Source organism: Coloeus monedula (genome assembly GCF_965178545.1).
Source record: "Coloeus monedula genome assembly, chromosome: 2".
NCBI classification, from domain to species: domain Eukaryota; kingdom Metazoa; phylum Chordata; class Aves; order Passeriformes; family Corvidae; genus Coloeus; species Coloeus monedula.
This window is the reverse complement of record NC_138782.1, coordinates 95849852-95867356: the sequence shown is the minus strand read 5'-3', so window position 1 is coordinate 95867356 and position 17505 is coordinate 95849852. Positions and strand designations below refer to the sequence as shown.

The window sequence follows — 17505 nt, the reverse complement described above, 5'->3', positions numbered from 1 at the left end:
GAAAGCAGGGATGGTACTCTCTTGTGGTGACCAGAAATTCATCCTGGATCCAAGAAACGTTTCCCTGATGCTAATGCTGTCAAACCTCATGCACCATTGTGCCCTTTGATTTTAGCAAATGGGAATTTTTTCAGTTCATCCTTGTTGAATTGCACTCTGCTGTTTTAGGATCATGGCACCAGCCTGTTGTGATCATCCAGAGGTACGAATCTTTTCTCCCAGGATGTTTATGGACAATAGATGGACATGAGGGAAGAGAAGGTGGGCAGACCACTGCTGAAATACACATTTGCACATGATGTAACTCTTGCCTTGTATGTTTTTCCCCTCTTTCTCCCTCTTCCCCGGAGCCGCCAGCACTGCTGCCGGAAACAAGCACTTGATGGCTTTCCCTCTGCCTTTCCCCCGGTACTGCCGTCAGCTTCCCACTGGGACACCCGTGTCCCCGCGGCCGCAGTACGGCCGCATGCCCAGAGGCAGGGACGCGTCAGCTCCGGCTCTGCCGCAGGGCCCGTCCCCGGCTGTCCCTGCTTGTCGCCCGCGGGGAGTCCGACGCCATCTCCGGCCTCTGGTGCCCTCCAGTGTCTTCTTCCCGGAACAATTCAGGAGAGCAAAACTCTTCAGAGATCCCGCGTAGAGTGATGCTCCTTCGGGATGCGTGAGCATCAGGTGCCGAATTGAAGATTGAAACTAAATTAACTGGGCAAGCCTTGTGTCCTTGACTAAAGGCAGGAAATAGAAGCGCCCAGATGACATTAAGTCAGGCTAAGAAAGACAAGCGTTGCTGCGTTCAGTAAAGCAACACAGCATTCCTGGTTATCTGAGTAACAATTCAGAGAGCAGCCTTATCAAAGATATTCCCTGCATAACCATTTGCACCGTAGTTAAAAGGCGGCATTACCCAACATAGAATGAGAAGCTGTGATTTGTTCTGCAGCTGCTTTCACTGAAAAGAACACAAGTTGCAGACTGAAAGACCTTTAATCTGAATTTATTCTCTTCCTTTAGGGAAATAACTTCAACAAATTTACTGTTTGGCTCAGGATAATCTCATACACAAATTTAACACAAAACAAAAGCAGTCTGTTTGATTTGGCTGTTTCTAATTAAATTCAGTAGAATTCTGACCCTACTCAGCTATTCTCACATCACTACAGAATCACACAGTCACAGGATGGGTCCGGTTGGAAGGGACCACAGAGGGTCACCTTGTCCAGCCTCCTGCCTAAGCAGGATCATCCTAGAGTACGTGGTACAGGATTGTGTCCAGATGATTCTTGAGTATCTTGAGTGAGGGATACTCTACAGCTTCTCTGGGTAACCTGTTCTAGTGCACGGTCACCTGCACAGTAAAGTTCTACCTCATATTCAGGTGGAATTTCCTGTGCTACACAGGCATTTTACTTATAGAATACATGGTGTCCTTCAAATGAAAAAAGAGTACATAATCTTGGGTAACATTTATCCTATAAGCATTCCATGAAAAGAAGCAGGGTACCAATTTATAGGCCTCTACATACTGGGTTTAAGTTGCTATACTGAACACCATAAATCTATGCAAGACCTAGAGTTAAACTATGGATGATTTACAGAAAACCAGCTGTCTCTAACTAAATATTTCACTCGTATTATTTAGCTGTTTTTGGAGGAAAATGATGACATAATAAGCTCTGAAATATAGCTGCAATACAGAAAAATAAGTTTTCCCAAACCCTTAATAAACAAGGCAAATATTATAAGAAATAAAGGATCCAGATAGTTTCTACTTTAATCCATGTTTACCTTAGTAGTGCTGGCAAATAATGCATTTTTCGAGACTTGCTTACAGTATTTTCACGTAGTTTAATTGTAATTTCTGTCTTTCTAGCAGTTTTTACCATACAGTCTGGCTTGGCTCCCCAAAACCATCCCTGAATTTTGAAGCAAAATCGTCCCTTTTGTTGTCACATAATCATCATCACTACCCAAGGCAGCCAGGACTAGTGGACATACCAGCACACACACAGGTCAGCCATTCACTTCTGGACTGCAGTGTGGAGACTAGAGGGGCAAATAGATCCCCTTCTCCAGGCTTGACTTAGTGGCCATAGCTGGACACCCAGTGCCATTTGAAATGCTCTTCAGCACCAGGGCCATCTGCACAAGGGACATTTAGACAACTGAATCCTGATCCCCAGACTTGATGTGCAGGTAAGCACACCCACAGGCATGCAGTGGCTTTTCAGGTGCCCTAAGGAGTCCAGCTGCTGCTCCAGATGTGCATGGGTCCTGGTTCAGAGCCAGCAGGCTCACCTGGCTGCCTTGGCTTACCCAGCTGTGAGCAACCTGGTTAGAAGAGGGCAGTTGCTGTACAGAAGAAATTATTGGTTGAAAATCATGAGAGACAAAGGTCTGCCAGCCTGGGACTGCGAGGCTGAAGACTAGGCCTGGGAACCACAATCATTCTTGAAAAGTGCAGCTGGGGACCTAGAAACCAGAGACATCCCAAGGAACCAGAATAAGCACAAACCCAAGAGACTGTAATGACAGTTTACTGTCTGAGAAAATGGAAAACAACATGGGGATATAAAATTGCTGTAAAAAATCAGAAAACAGAATAATCTATTGCCTGTTAGAGGTGAAAAATAGAAATTAACATCATCTATTAACTGCTCAAAGTAGAATCTCCTACACACACATCTCTCTGTTATAAAATGGACTAAAATTGTCTCCCTCTGAGGACTTCCCAGCTGAATCCCACGTGAACTGTCCACTCTCTTGGACTCAGTGGGAATGCTGGTTGACTCAAGACTCTGTGTCAGGGATCTGTTTTGAAGGGAAACTGTCTGTTTTCTTACTGCTTAGGTCTTCCTTTCTTCCCTTCTTTTGGGGATGGTTGGGTGTCCCCTCCAGGATCAGTTTGTTCCTCCCTTTTGGGATGGTTTGTCTTCTTTAAAAATCTGGCTAATTTGCTGACTGTAAATATTACATATATTAAGCATATTTGCTGTTATATTATTGTTGGTCAGTTTGTTTCACTGGTAAGCTGCAGTGATTTTAATAGTCCATGCCTACTTGGTGGTTGCTGTCATCAGGTGTACTACCATACTGCTTGATGCTAGTATTGATTGACACCATACTATTGACTGATACTGTATTATTGATTGCTGATAATAATTGTAATAGATTGACATATATTAATTCATATTCACTTTATTAATCTTCATATTAGCTGTAATAACTATCGGTATACTTGCTAGCAGCAATTTTTGTGGTAATCTGTAATAAAGTAGAACATTTTAGAGAATAAAGCCTCTGTGTCCTTGTGTATTATGTAATCTTAGGAACCCAGTCATGATCTCTGCACAGCTACAGGCCAGGTAACCCTTCAGGTTGTGACCTATAGAATCACACTTTGAACCAAGTCCTTGGTGTCAAAACACAGGGAGCAATTTTTGGTATGTCAAACCCTCTCATCTGCGGCACAAATTAATTTCTCTTCAGAATATGGAATAAATTTTTTCTTTAAATTTAGATGTTTTTATTTTTGGTACTGTTACCCATACAGTCCAAATGAAAACATGTTCAGTTGCTAATCAGACATCTGATTTATCATCACTTCTTGTTACGAATTTTGATCACAACAAAAGACTGAAATTCATGGTTAAAAAGCAAGTTGTTGCCCTTCTAATAAAATGGAAAAGAGAAAAGTGGCTCCAGTGTCACATTGTGCAGCTTATTGTGAAAGTGGTTTGACAGCCTGGGTGTAACAAACATTCCAGTTGGCTGATATGAAAGCAAGGATCAGCCTGGGGCTCAGAAAACAAAGCATATTTCAACTGCAACAAGGTGTTCATCAGAAAGACAGTCTCGCAGTTTCCAACTCATTTTAAAACAAGAATAATTTGTCTGTGCCATGTGTCAACAGTTTTATTTAAAGCACACAATGAAAAATACCAACATGCTGTTTTCCTCTTAATGACAACTTGCTGCACTACAAATTTCAATTTTTAAGTAGTAACATTCTCACATTACACTCACAGATTTTTTTCTGTTGTAATATGTTCCCTTGTGTTATCACAGTCCATCTTTAAAGTGTACACTTAGAAAACCCTTCTGTATGACCAATCTAACACCTATAAGCCAGGAAAATGCTTTATACAAATAAGTTATATTTTTAACTTTTCTTGTCAATAAAGAAACTGCTAAGACTGCAACTAGAGTAACATCATCTTCCTTTCACAGTTCATCTAAATGTGTGTGTTCCCATTCTTACTAATAGAAATTGCCTATTCCTCATAAGTTTGTTAATTGCTTATATTGTTATTGAAAATTTTCATTAAGACAAGTATGTCTTTTGCATGGCAAAACTTATCTGATATTAACCAAATCTCACACGAGCTGTATAGAATTGCATGTGTTTTCCTTTATTCTTTAGGGAACTTCTGGGAAGAGAGCTCTGAGCAGGGTCACACTTGCAAATGAGCACCAGCAACTCATTTATTAACAAGGTTGTGGGTTTGATCCCCATACAGGCCATTCACTTAAAAGCTGGACTCTGTGATCCTTGAGGATCCCTTCCGATTCAGAATATTCTGTGATTCTGTGATGTTTCACTCTTTTTTATCCAGCAGGCATTTCAGAATGTGTCCTTTTCTTTATTGTGGCCACCAGCAATGAGATTTTTACAGATTCACAGTTGAGCTTTTATGTACCGTTCACATCTGTGGACCTTCTTTGGTGCTCTGATAGTCACTTAGTTATGGATAAGAAAAGAGAAACTAAAAGAGACAAGAGACCTTCCTCTCAAGGAGAAGTCAAAGTATAAATCTGTGCATTACAATGTTTTTGATTAATTATACAAAGCAGATCTTTGACAAAAAAGATGAGAAGATTCACTGTAAAAAGGTCAAGAACCTATAGTAGGACTATTTGCTTCAATTGCATTCTCTGAGCAGGTGAATTTGGACTTTGTTTCCCCAGCTTGGGTGAACAGGTTAAAGTGGACTGAAAATTCAGTTCAACTGAGAATTGAAGTTACAGACAGTTGAAAATTGAGTTTTGCTTTTCATCAGAAAGGTGATGAAAATCTCAGTTATGGAACATAAGGAAAGCTGCTTATGGAAAGGTATGTGTTGAAGTAGGTGCTTCTTTCCAGGACATTTTTCTCAAACACTCTTGAGGACTGGGAACAAAATCTTAAGTTTGCTGATGGTTCTAGGTGTCTCCATTTTGGCCTTTCCATAGCCTGGAGCACCTCCCATCCTTTGGAGTATATATAGGATTTCATTGAGCAGCCATTCCAAGGAAATACTGTCTTTACGGAGTAATCGAGTCTCAAAAAATTGCCCTGTGCTGGTATGGTAAGCGAATGGTGATGCTGAGGATCAGTCTAATACCTTCATGTTGGCTATAATTAGACATTGATGTTTTTCTACTCATGGATTTCGTTCTTATATTTTATTTTTCCAAACATAACTCCTTGTGAATAACTTCTGTAGCAGAAGTCCCACTGAGTTCAAGAAGGTATGCAAGCTCGTACAAGCATGCGTGTGACTGCTGGGTTTGCAACTAGAATTACCAAGCCCAGCTGCTACTAAGGAAAAACTGGTCCTAAACCCAGTATGGTTTGGTAAGAGCTAAAACTGTAAGATAAATTAATCTAGGTTTCAGGATAATACAAATGTTCTTACTCAGTCATTTCATTCATTGCATCCTTTTTCCTGCAAGAACTGCCATTTAAAAATCTCAACACAAAGCACTTTTCAACACCTCATTGGGCTTGGTTGGTGCTAATTTTGCTTGCTTCCCTCTTTGAGGGATTCAAGTTTACTGGAGTCTTGACTGATCCACAGATGATCTTGCAGGTTAACTTCAAGAAGAGATTAAATGATCATGATCTCATCTTGATTAAGGACTAAACATCGCATCTTCCTTTCAGCACAACTTTCCAAGAGTAAGTTCCTGCCTCACAATCTCTAACACACTCTTCCATGCACCTAAACAGTCAGGAATAAACAAGAAAACAAACCCTAGCAAATTGCTTCACTCACAGACTGAAGAAAGCTTATTTTTCAGATCTGAATTTGAAGCACAGGTATTGACTATAAAATGCATAGGCATTTTATACAAAATTTTGAGGATAACAGCTTATATTAATTTGTTTTGTTTGGTTGGGTTTTTTTCCTACTGCTAGTATAGCATTAAAGAAGATCCCTGTAGTGCTTTAACAATCTGCATCTCATACAGTTGGAAGCCCTCTGCTCTACTTAATATTACTGTATACAGTACTTCCTTGTACTTTAAAACTTCTTTTTGGTATATACAATAGTTCAAGTTCAACCAAGATGTCGTTATTAAACATCTAGAGATTGATAATACGGTACCAGACAATGAAAGAACACCATCCCATAAAACAGAACATACAAATAATTTTCACAGTTCTAATAAAAGAAAGTCATACAGAAAAATGTCACAAATAGGTCAGTACATAGTATGATTCAACATAATATTAAGTCCAGCTAATAGTGTCACATATTAAGGGCCAAATCCTGGCTCAATGTGCAGTTGAAGCCTAAACAGATGTTTAGAGAAAAAAATGTAAAGCCAGCCTGAAATGTTACATTGTTAACAATACCATTTGTTAATCTACCTAAAATTTTTGGCCTGAAGTATGTACCTAACTTGTGCTACAGAAGGAACGCATGGCCAGCGGTATTTGGCTCCTGTCCTAGGACATGTCCTCATGGATTTGTCGTGGCCAAGGGCACTGGAGGCAGAGGAGCAGTCTTCCTTCTGGGTACGACAGTTTTATCTACTGTTCTGCCAGAATTTGGCCAAGAGTTCAAAATCCTGTACATCTTATTCAGTAGTCCCACTGAAGTCAATGGAACCTTTTTTTTGTGAGTAAGATGAAAAGGATTTGGCCCCCAAAGTTTTTAACCCTTTAAGTAGTAAGAAGTTTCATTGCACTTAGCCCATCATTCATAAATAATTTACTACCCAAAACCAAGATAGTTGTTGATGTATATGAAGTGCTGGCTCAAAACCAGGAAAGCATGCAGCAATGTCTGAGTATTCATAGCATTTTGGAACTGAATTCCTAAAGGGAAAAAGAGACACTTGCATATGACAATTCCATCCAATGTCTGTTTGAGGCCATAATAGTTGTTTTTTTCAATTTGTAAATACAACATTATGGATATGGATAAAAACTAAATAACTACACCATGTATACAGTTGTAATTGCATGTGTACAGGTGTCTTAATTGGACTGGATGGATTAAAAAAAATTTACAAAAAAATATTGGAACAGATGGTTATTTCTAAAGAGCTTCCGAAATGCATTCATGTGGAACACATGGTCATGACTTGGGGAAAGAGAAATTTTTCTCTCCTTCAGGAAAAGCTTTTGGTGACTGGAATGGGCAAGAACAGAATTTTCATACTTAAAGTAATCTTACTCTGTTACTCTGTTCCACATTTGTTATTAATTTGAATTATATGGGGTAGAGGACAACTATATGCCAATTAAATGAATCAAAATATATATGACAGTGCTACTCTGACCACAAGTCATTGCAAGACAGTATATTCTAATAACACGCAGCACTCAAAAACACAATTTGAAATTTTAAATTGTGTAGTCAGGATACAAACATGAGCCCTAAGTTAGAAGTGGAAAACAGGACTGAGTACCATGGAGTTTAATCCCAACCAACAGAGTGAATTACTTCATCTCTAATACCATGTCACGCTCATCCTGATCCTCAATATACAGCTTTAACAAAGCTACAGACAGCTTGGGTCTTGAAAATGCTTGCCTCAACAACATCTGCACTGACAGACAATTTTATAGTGTTCCCTTTCTGCAAATGAGATAAAAATTTGTCTGCCTCATAAACATTGCTAAGAGCATGGCTTCTCATTGGCACTGAAGCCTGGAGGTGTCAATGATAGTCAATGATAGTCTGAGGAAATTGAATGTGAAGCCTCTATGAATTGGTTGAGTGAGCTTCTGCCCTTTTGGTTATATTAAATCATTTAAATTCCTTGTATTCCCTCCTTTCTTCCCAAAAGAAGGATGTAGACATTTTGTGCTGAAAGCAGTCCTTTGGTATCAAATCCTCAGGGGACATGATGGGCTGCATATCCCTTTGGCTATGGGAATAGGATTAGGTTTCATGCTTAATTCCCCCACTTCATGCTGAAATCAGGAAGAAAAGTTCTTGGAAGGTAAACTAAGTTGAGTGAAGACTCCACTCTATTCACTGGGAAAACTTCGACAAAAAGAGCATTAGTCTAGCCTTTGGAATAATGTGAATGAAATCTCCATAAAAAGGGCTGTAATGAAGGCTTCAGAAGATGCATAATGGTATGCCCAGGAGAAGGTTACTTTGGTTGGTGGTGTGCCTACACCTGGGAAGAAAGGTGTTATCTCTTTGTTTCTACTAAGGGAGTTTTCCCATGATTCCTTGTTTTCTGCACAAATTCTAAAGGGCAGATCCTGAAGTCTTTATTCCATCCGTGTTCCTCACTCCACTGGTTACTTGCTGGAGTAAGGCAAGGGAGTTTGCTCTGTGCATCTTCCCCAGGTTCAGATGCCATTAGCCCTTGGTGTCTCCTGGCATGAACTCAGCTTCCAGGATTTTCCACCTGGCATGAGAGGGGTGTGTCCCTGGCATGAGGAGGAGGATGAGGTGATGCTCCTTGGTGTACATGGAGGTCAGGAGAGCCATCCAGCACCCAAGGTAGCCCTTGGGGCTGGCCCATAGTGCTTACAGGAGCTAAAGTATTTTGTGGATTCAGATCTTGAAAGCCATGTCGCAGCATTTGATATAGGAATTAACAGGTTTCATTGTGGAGGGCTGTGAGCCCTCGGCACTCCCTTGGAGGAGAGAGGCCAGAGCCCAAAAAGACTGTCTCAGAGATAAGCAACCTTCCTCTGGGTCATGGTGACAAAGTGAACCACCCCCAGCATGCCTTGTTTCTATACAGTAATAGCCTGTACCCAGTTTGCTAATTGGTTTCTACCCCACCCCCTGCCTTTCCCATAAAAAGACCCCTGTTTCTGCCCTGAGCAGGGTGTTGCTGGCCTTCCTTGTACAGGGGCTGCTGGACAATAAAGGCTTCCTCTGTGGAACTCCCAAACAGGGCTCTTGTCTCTCTGTCCCCGAGTTTGTCTTGGGTGATTTTCCCAAGAGCTGGAATCACTTGCAGCAGAGAAGTTGCTACACTTGCTGAAATCCCCTGCTGCCCAGGGAGGCCTGCCACCGCCCCTGGAAGAGTTGTTCCTTGCAGGATGCTCTCTCTAGGAAGATTGTGGCATACTGGTGCTGACCAGCATCGGACCCCCTGTGATATTTCAGGCAGAAGATGAAGATCTTTTTCTACCTTCTGAAGGAGAAAATGCTTTGAGATTTTTTGTGAATATCCCTGCCCCAAAAGGAAGGTATGCACATGCTATATGCAATATTTTTGGTCTGCCTTTTTTTTCCCCCTTCTGTTTGTGAAAATAGAAAATGCTTAGAAAAGAACAAAACTGATCAATTTTATAATGACATGGAACATTTCTGATCTATATTGAGATTTATTACTAGTCGTATTTGACTTTCATATGGGGTTCTGAAAGTGTTTAAAACTTAGTATTAAAAAGCCTCATGACAATCTTCTGAAGCAAGTTTATCTCAATTTTACAGGTAAGGAAACCAAGGCATAAAGAAATGAAATGATTTGCCACAGATAGTCAGGAAAAAGCAGCAAAGTCAGGAAGAGAATGAAATTCTGTGATTATGGGTTAACTCTCTGTTCCTGCTAAGAAAACTAATCTTATCCCTAATGTGCTCTTTCATGCCACCTGTACTAAAGTTCATGAAAACTGGCCAGTTTGCACTGTTAAAACACTTGCAAAGCCAATGATTTTTTTTTTCCACATAAGCACAAAAATTCTACTTAAAGGGTTAATTATACTGCTGTGCTGGTAAACAGTTTTACTTATTGCTGGTTAGACCTGTCTAGATACTGACTGGGACAGAAGAGACTGAGCTAGCCCTGGACTCCCTTGTCTTAGTGTTGGGCATAGATATAGTACAGCAGGATACGCCCACAGTGGCCTCAGGCAGCTCATCTTCCTCTGTCCATTCATTGAGATCTGGGTTATAGCACTGAATGCATTTCTTGTACTTTTTCTCTATTTCATTCCAGCCACCCACCAAGTAAATTTTCCCATTAAGGGTGGAGGCACCAGCCGTGCTAACTCCGGTTTGAAGTGGCGCCACGTAATTCCATTGCCCCGTGTATGGGCTGTAACACTCCACAGGGAGAACATCGACCCTTTCAGCTCGTCCCCCCAGCTGAGACCCACCCATGACGTAGACCCTCTCCAGGAGGGACACTGCGCAGTGCCAGCCCCTTGGGGTGCTGAGGCTGGCCTTATCCTGCCAGCTGTCTTTGCTGGGGTCGTACATGCACACCGAGCGAGAGTAAGCGTTATTGATGTAACCTCCTGTGACCAGGATCTGGCCATCCACCACTGCGCTGGCGTGGCAGCACCGGGGCACCTCCAGTGGGGCCTTCATCTGCCACTGGTTAGTTGCAGGCACGTAGCACTCAACAGAGGAGAGGCAGCCCTCGGAGTTGCGGCCACCCACTGCGAAGAGGAGGCCATTGAACACATTCAGGCTGAAGTGGGTGCGTCGCTGATTCATGTTTGCCAAGTGAATCCAGCTGTTGAAACGAGGGTCATATCTGAAAGGTTAAAAAAAGAAGGTCTTATATACCGTTCTGCTAAATTATACAGGACTCCTCTGCCATGGCTGCAAGAGCAAAGTTGCTAAAACTTTAGTTATTTATTCAGCCTATTAAAAGTCAGCATAATGAAACTGGTATTCCTGATTAAATTTCCAATAAATTTAGGTTTTGATTGGAGAAAAAACATGTTTGTATCATTCAAACCCGGTATTATTTTAATGAAGTAAATCTGATTCTTCTGTAATTTGATTTTGTACAATAATCTCATTAGAATACTAGGAAGAGATACTTTCAAGATACAGTAGAAATTTTAGAAGTTTCTTTGCAATTTACACCCACAGCAAAGATGTCTAAATTTACTCATAGAGTTTTTAAAAACTTTAGGTGGTGATTTATACTTGCATCCTCTTAGTGCTTTCTAAATGGTGAATATGCTTTCTCTGCCACTCACATGGAGTAAGTTTTATGTAGAAAGAGCATCTGTGCTTTCTAACACCATTCCTATCTGAAATAACATTCTTTGTCCTTGACATTTAAATGAGCAACTCTGAAATAGGAAATGGCAAATTATGACTCCTGAAGATGCTGAGTGAGGTACATTAGTAGACGCACACACTTCTGTTGGATGCTAAGGGGACCAGAGAATCACATGAGAAAAAGACTATGGGAATGTAAATACTAATTGTTATATGTCATTCAGCATTGTCATCTGCAAGTCCACAGACATACTGATGTGACTTGACATGCTCACAGTTAAGGGCACAACGAGGATTCCCCCACCTCCTCCCTGCTACCAAGGTGTGCAATGAGCACACAGCTCCTTGTGACAATGTGAGGCATAGCTTAAAGGCAGAAGGTCGAGAGCATAACCTCTTTTATGTGAGATATTTTTCTGACAAAGTAGTTTACACAATAAAATTGATCTAGAGAATGTTCCTCATTCATTAACTTCATGTACTGGTTGAGGTCCTCAGGAGAAGCTGACTGTTCCTTCTGGGAGCAGAAAAGGAAGCACTGGTAGAACTGTGGCTGTGTAATGCCATTGCACGTCCATAGTCTGTTAGTAGATAAAAGTTTTCTCACCCCCAGCCCTTGCTTCAAGCTACTGTGCACTGCCAGCTTTCAGGCTGAACTATTTAAAAACCAGTACCACCCATGTGGCATTGCATGTTAGTGTATGCACTCTTCTGGCCATGCTATCACCAGTGCAGTCTCGGATGACTATAGATGGGAACTGCAGTATTTCAGAAGCGAGGCATTATTCGGGGTACACTGTAAAAGACAGTCTTCAAGCAATGGTACCATTGTTTCTAAACTCTAGATAATAATAATTAAAAAATAAAGGATATGAAATGCAATATAAAAGCTGTTGAAAATATGATGAATGGTGCATAGAAAGCGAAGTCTATAATACCTAAAAGGTGTTTTTCTGAACTTTCTGTGAGGCATCAAAAGCTTTCAAAAATTTGAGAAGTCTCCTTAGAACATCCCATGACTTCCTATTTATGTTCCTATCTATTTTCTCCACTTTATGTGAGGTATTGGAATAAGTTTTCTCAGTTTTTCCTCACTTCTCAGTGTGCATATGTAACCATGGTGAAGTTTTTTGGAGAACTCCAGTTGCATATTTCTGCTCATTCAAAGTATAATATAGAATAGCATCTGTACCTCCCCCACATTGTCCCCTTTCTCTTTATCCAAGTGGTCCATGTTGCATGACAAACCAGCTTAGTCTATCTACCTGCCTTCTGTGGAATACATACCTCTAACCTTTTTAAAGAAAGAGCCAGTTACCTGCAGAAATTGCTGACTGCATGCTTGGCTTGGTTCCTGGCATCATTCTGGTCTTCCCCACCAGCCACATAGAGAAATCCATCCATCACTGTGACACACTGATTAAAACTTTTAGCAGGCATTTCACTTAGCTTCTTCCATCCGTTTTCAGGATCTCTGTATAAGATGTCTCTGCTAAGAGACTTTTCTGTTAAAGCAGGGCGTCCCCCAACAGTAACTAAGACTCTAAAACCTCCACGGATCCTTGTTCTTCTGGACTGAAGTGTATTCTGGTGATAGGGAAGCAAGTGATAGTTCATGGCATCCACTAGGAGCTTATGGCAGTCTGCATCTTGCATCATTCTTGGCACAGTCTGAACGTAATTGACGAGGTCTTGAGCTGAGATGGTACCAAAACGGATGTTACTTAAGAGATTGGCAGCAAACTTTACTCTTTTTTGGTCAAATTCCAGCCATTTTATTGCAATCTGGAATGCAACAATTTCAGAAGGCAACTGCAAGTCATCATCTGCAAGAAGTTCATTAATCTGATCAAAAGTAAGTTTTAGGAACTGATCAGTTTCTGAAAATTCAATGAAGTTGTCTTTAATAAATTTGTGTGCTGCTTCCTTGGTTGTTTTTAGTCCATATGTTTCTGCAATATTGGCAATGTACATACAGTTCTCAACACTGATTTCTTGGACTAGAAAATCACAGCACATCTTTGTAAGGGTGTGAATCTGTAGATAAATTGCTGTGGAAATGATACTACCTATTGTATAAAGTGAGAGAGTAAGTTTTCCAGTGTAAGCATAGGTGATAACAGTAGCTAGACCCAATGGGGACACATCATTGAGGTCCACCCTTTGAGTAGATGGATCTTTCTTTAAGATGTTGTGAAAGTATTCACTGCTTGAAGCCATCACTACCTTATGAACACTGAAGGATTTGGTTTTGGTACTGATAGTCAAGTCACAAAGGAAATTTTCTTGTCTCATTTTGCTTAGACCTTCCAAGAGGTTTGGGCAGTATGATGGGTCAGAAACCTCAGATGAGATGCAGCTGAAACCATTTCCTCCTTCCAAGAGTCCATTCAAGCCATTTAGTTTACTGAGGGGGCCATCTTCCACAATGATAGTTGTTTCATTGATATCTGCTTTGTTCTTTTTCACATTCTTCTTCTTAGGGGCCATGACTGCAATGAAATATTACAGCCAAGCACTTGCTAAAAATAAAATTAAACACCACAGTTGTGAAATTTAATAGCTATGTGATGATGCAACAAATCTAACCTTTGTCAATACATACAATGCCACAAAATCAAACACACAGGATAATCTGTCTTCCTAAATTCTAGGTTGTAGCATGGCAGCTTATTAATAACAATCAATACTCCAATTGTGAAGAATACACCCACAAGTAATTCAGTAATTCCTTTTTGTTTTAAATAACAAGGTCATAAATTAACATTCACCTATTATCACCACATTCAGGAAGTTAAACTCTCTAAATGGGTTTGCCAGAGTGTAAAATTTTGTATATATTTGTTTAAATCAGACAGGTTCTAGACCTGAATTCATTAGCCTGAAATATAGGAAAAATATGGGCCCTCAACTTTGTTCATCCTTACTCCAGGGCTGGTACAGACTTACAGGTGAGTTCAGAACTTGACCAGGAAATACTAAGACTGGGAAAAATTCTTAAAGAAACAAAAGTGAGATGAGACATAAAGAGAAAGAGGATTTTAATACGATGTCATATTGATTTTAGATTTAGGTTCTACTCCAAACTGCTTCCAGGTTTTTGTAACTTTTGATTTTATAGACTGATAGTGTTCTATTTCCCATGTCAGATGTGCAAATATTTTCTGCTCATAGCATACTTTGATTGTTTTTCAGTATCAGTAATTTGAAAGCTATAATCTTACTTTTAGGATTTTGTGGAGATTTAGGGAGAAGAGGTCTAACTTCTATTTGACAAAATGTCATGCAAACTATCAGGATGTGTCATTTTAAACAAGTTCTGCATATGTGAAGGTAAGAATCAGTCCCATAGAGTTATGTTAGAACACATATTTAAATTATATGTAACAGCTCTAGGCAAGCTCTCAATGAAATGAAGAGCCACATTTTGTCAAATGCAATGTGAGACAGCCCCTTGTAACAAGGGAGTTACTTAAAACAAAAATATGTATGTGCAAATATACTTGAAGGAAAGCACTGATCTTCAATAACACAATTTAAACAGAATTGTGGAGATCAGCATTCAGTATATATTTTAAAACAATTTACACATGCTAATTTTCTTTGTGATCCTTGAAGTCATAAAAACCTGAACATGAAAAAATGCTAATTAATGATAAATCAAATGACAGGTTTATTGTAGATAACTTAATAAAAAGACTTCAGTAATATTTCAATCTAGAATCTCAGCACATCATTTATTCCTTAAGCACACAGCATGTAATAAATGGTAATTTAATTATAGAAAGGAATGGTTGGTGCCTGTGAGCACCAGCAGTATTTGCTGCTGCTGCTGGGTGATGACCATGTGCAGAGCAGGCGAGGGAGAGGGCCATGTGTGCCCGAAGTGTCAGTGTCAGCCTGTGCTGACGTGAGCTGTGATCCCTGATATGCCAGTGTGCCAGCGCAGGGGTCAGCTGCTGCCCGGCTCCCCAGCTCCGGCTGCATTCCAGGAGCTGCATCTGTTGAGACCTATCAGAGTCACCTCCCAGAATAGCAACCTCCCAGCAGCTTGCCATTTTAAGACAGGTTCACTTGAAGGCAGAGCTGGTGTTTTAGTATACTTGGCTGTTTAACGCAACTTTTGTTGCAAAAAACCTATGATGTTGCAAGTGTTGCATATATTTGTTGGCATGGGAAAAAAGTGAAACAAAACTTTTGGATATCTCTGTCTGTTATACACATATAGCTTTGCATATTAATAGTCACAATTTTAAAGTTGGCGAGTGCGTATTCTTTGGCAGCCGTATCTGCTGTTCTAAGTATTTTTAGAGATTGTAACTTAAAATTTCTAATATATGTAGCACTTAATGTTTATTGCCTCATTGCAGAGCTCATTTAAACGTGACAGTTTAAGCTCTCTGTTCAAAAATTCTCACTATCCGAAGTTTTTTTCCTGAGAAACACCTTTTCATCAGCAGAAATTTCACAAGCTAGCTTAATGTACAAGCACTGTAAGTGACGGGACATGTAAACCCAGTGAAACAAATCAAACAATCCTATAATAAAACCAAGTTACTGAACTTTGAAAATCCTGGGTGATTTGGTCTTCTATAATTGTTTGCTTTCACCTAATTTATTTTAGCTTAAATACCAGTCATGCCAAAGGACACTTGGGGTCCCCAAACAATGCATTCAACCAACCAGCCTCCCCCCCACTTTAAAATGCCACCTTCTAAAAACTATCAAAGTGAGGAGTTAAAAACCTCTTACCCTCCTCAGAAAGATACAGTCCCAGAGCTGTCCGTGAAAATGCCTCTTCCTTGGAAAATGCGAACACAAAAAGAGAGGAAGTGTGGGGAAAAGGAGTGAGAAAGATCAGAGGCCACTTGGTAAGTGTCAGCTCACTGGTTTTCAGTGAGGCACTTTGCCGTCACAGTGAGCAAGAGACCGGAGCCTGTGCTCTGGCGCTCTTTAAAATGACCCCTCCTCTCCATGACTTGCTCCCTGCCTCTGCCCAGCCACGGGAGCTCAGCTTCCCTGGGCTGCCTGGCCACTGGAAATCAGGAGGACAAGGCTGGATCCTGCAAATGCATAAGTACAGGGAAGGAAAGAGAGGGTAAGGTGAAGATAATTACAGCAGGTAATAATTGTCCCAGGTGTAGGGTGTATGGTGAACCACGGGGTTCCCCAGCGCCCACCTGGGAGCCTGGGAGAAAGCCATGAGGCTAGGGAGGGGCACAGGTTTAGACTGGACATAAGGAAGACAGTTTTTATGATGAGGGTGTGAAGCACTGGAACAGGATGCATAGAGAAGCTCTGGATGCCCCGTCCCTGGAAGTGTTCAAGGCCAGGAACTTCAACAACAGTGTTCACGGATGTTTAACAGTGTTCAAGGATGGAACTTTAAACAACTTTGTCTAGCAGAAGATGTCCCCTGGCAGGTGATTGGAACTAGATAGTCTTTGAAGGTCCCATCAAAACCCATTTTAGGATTATATTGTTCTGTGACCTAAAATAACCCACAGAAAACACCACGCAAAAGCTGGCACTTTACACTTTCTTAGATTTTCCATGCCTAAATGCAGGCAGAGGAAAGGAGACCAGCTGACGGGGATTCAGTCATGTCCTGTTTTGTGGAGTTAGGTCACTGCTTCCATAAAGACTTGCCTCAGCTTTCAAGCATAATGGCTCACATCCTGATACAGAGATGTGAACTTTGATTTTCTGTCTCTTAAGTGTGTATCCTAACTTGGTGGTTATAGTGTACACTGGAATAGCTTACCTCCACATCCTTGCTAGGCAACCTCAGGAATGATATAAAGTCAAAACTCCACATCCCAGGAGAATTTCATCCCCTGGGAGAAAGAAAAAAAGTGCAAGTGTCTGCAGGGGAAGGGAAGGGTATTGGGGGAAGTGGAAGAATAAGAACAGGAAGATTTTCTCTTGGCTGTGCTTTGTAGAATGCTTAATCCGACAGATTTATTGGGTTGCCTTCAGGCTTGGATGGGCTTTTACGCCAACCACTGCAAAGTAACACTTGTCCTTTTGAACAAAAGGGCATCGCTGTGCTACAGAGGTGGAGCTACAGAACATCACAAGGTAAGAATGAAAAAACAGAATAGGAATGTCAAATGTGTGAAATGAGAGCAAAGGAGAGGGACATAGGGCTCAGCCCTCCCAAAAGCAACAAGGTGACCAGGTTTCCTTTTGAAAAATAGGGCCACAGCTATGAAAAATCAAGGATAAAGCCTTATTTTCATAGAATCATGGAATACCAGGTTGGAAGGAATATCAAGGATCATCTGGTCCCACCTTTCTT

The 17505-nt window shown here is 40.7% G+C and overlaps 1 protein-coding gene across 1 annotated transcript; it reads right to left on the bottom strand.

Moving 5' to 3' along the window:
* Positions 1–2515: 2515 nt before the first annotated feature.
* On the bottom strand, positions 2516–16137 carry KLHL31 (kelch like family member 31). Its single transcript, XM_082302785.1, has 3 exons — positions 15957–16137; positions 12523–13726; positions 2516–10725 (listed from the first exon to the last, which is right to left on the bottom strand). Exons 2-3 carry the CDS (start codon positions 13692–13694, stop codon positions 9993–9995), a joined length of 1905 nt encoding a protein of 634 aa, XP_082158911.1. The 5' UTR covers positions 13695–13726; positions 15957–16137; the 3' UTR covers positions 2516–9992.
* Between the last annotated feature and the right edge of the window lie 1368 nt (positions 16138–17505).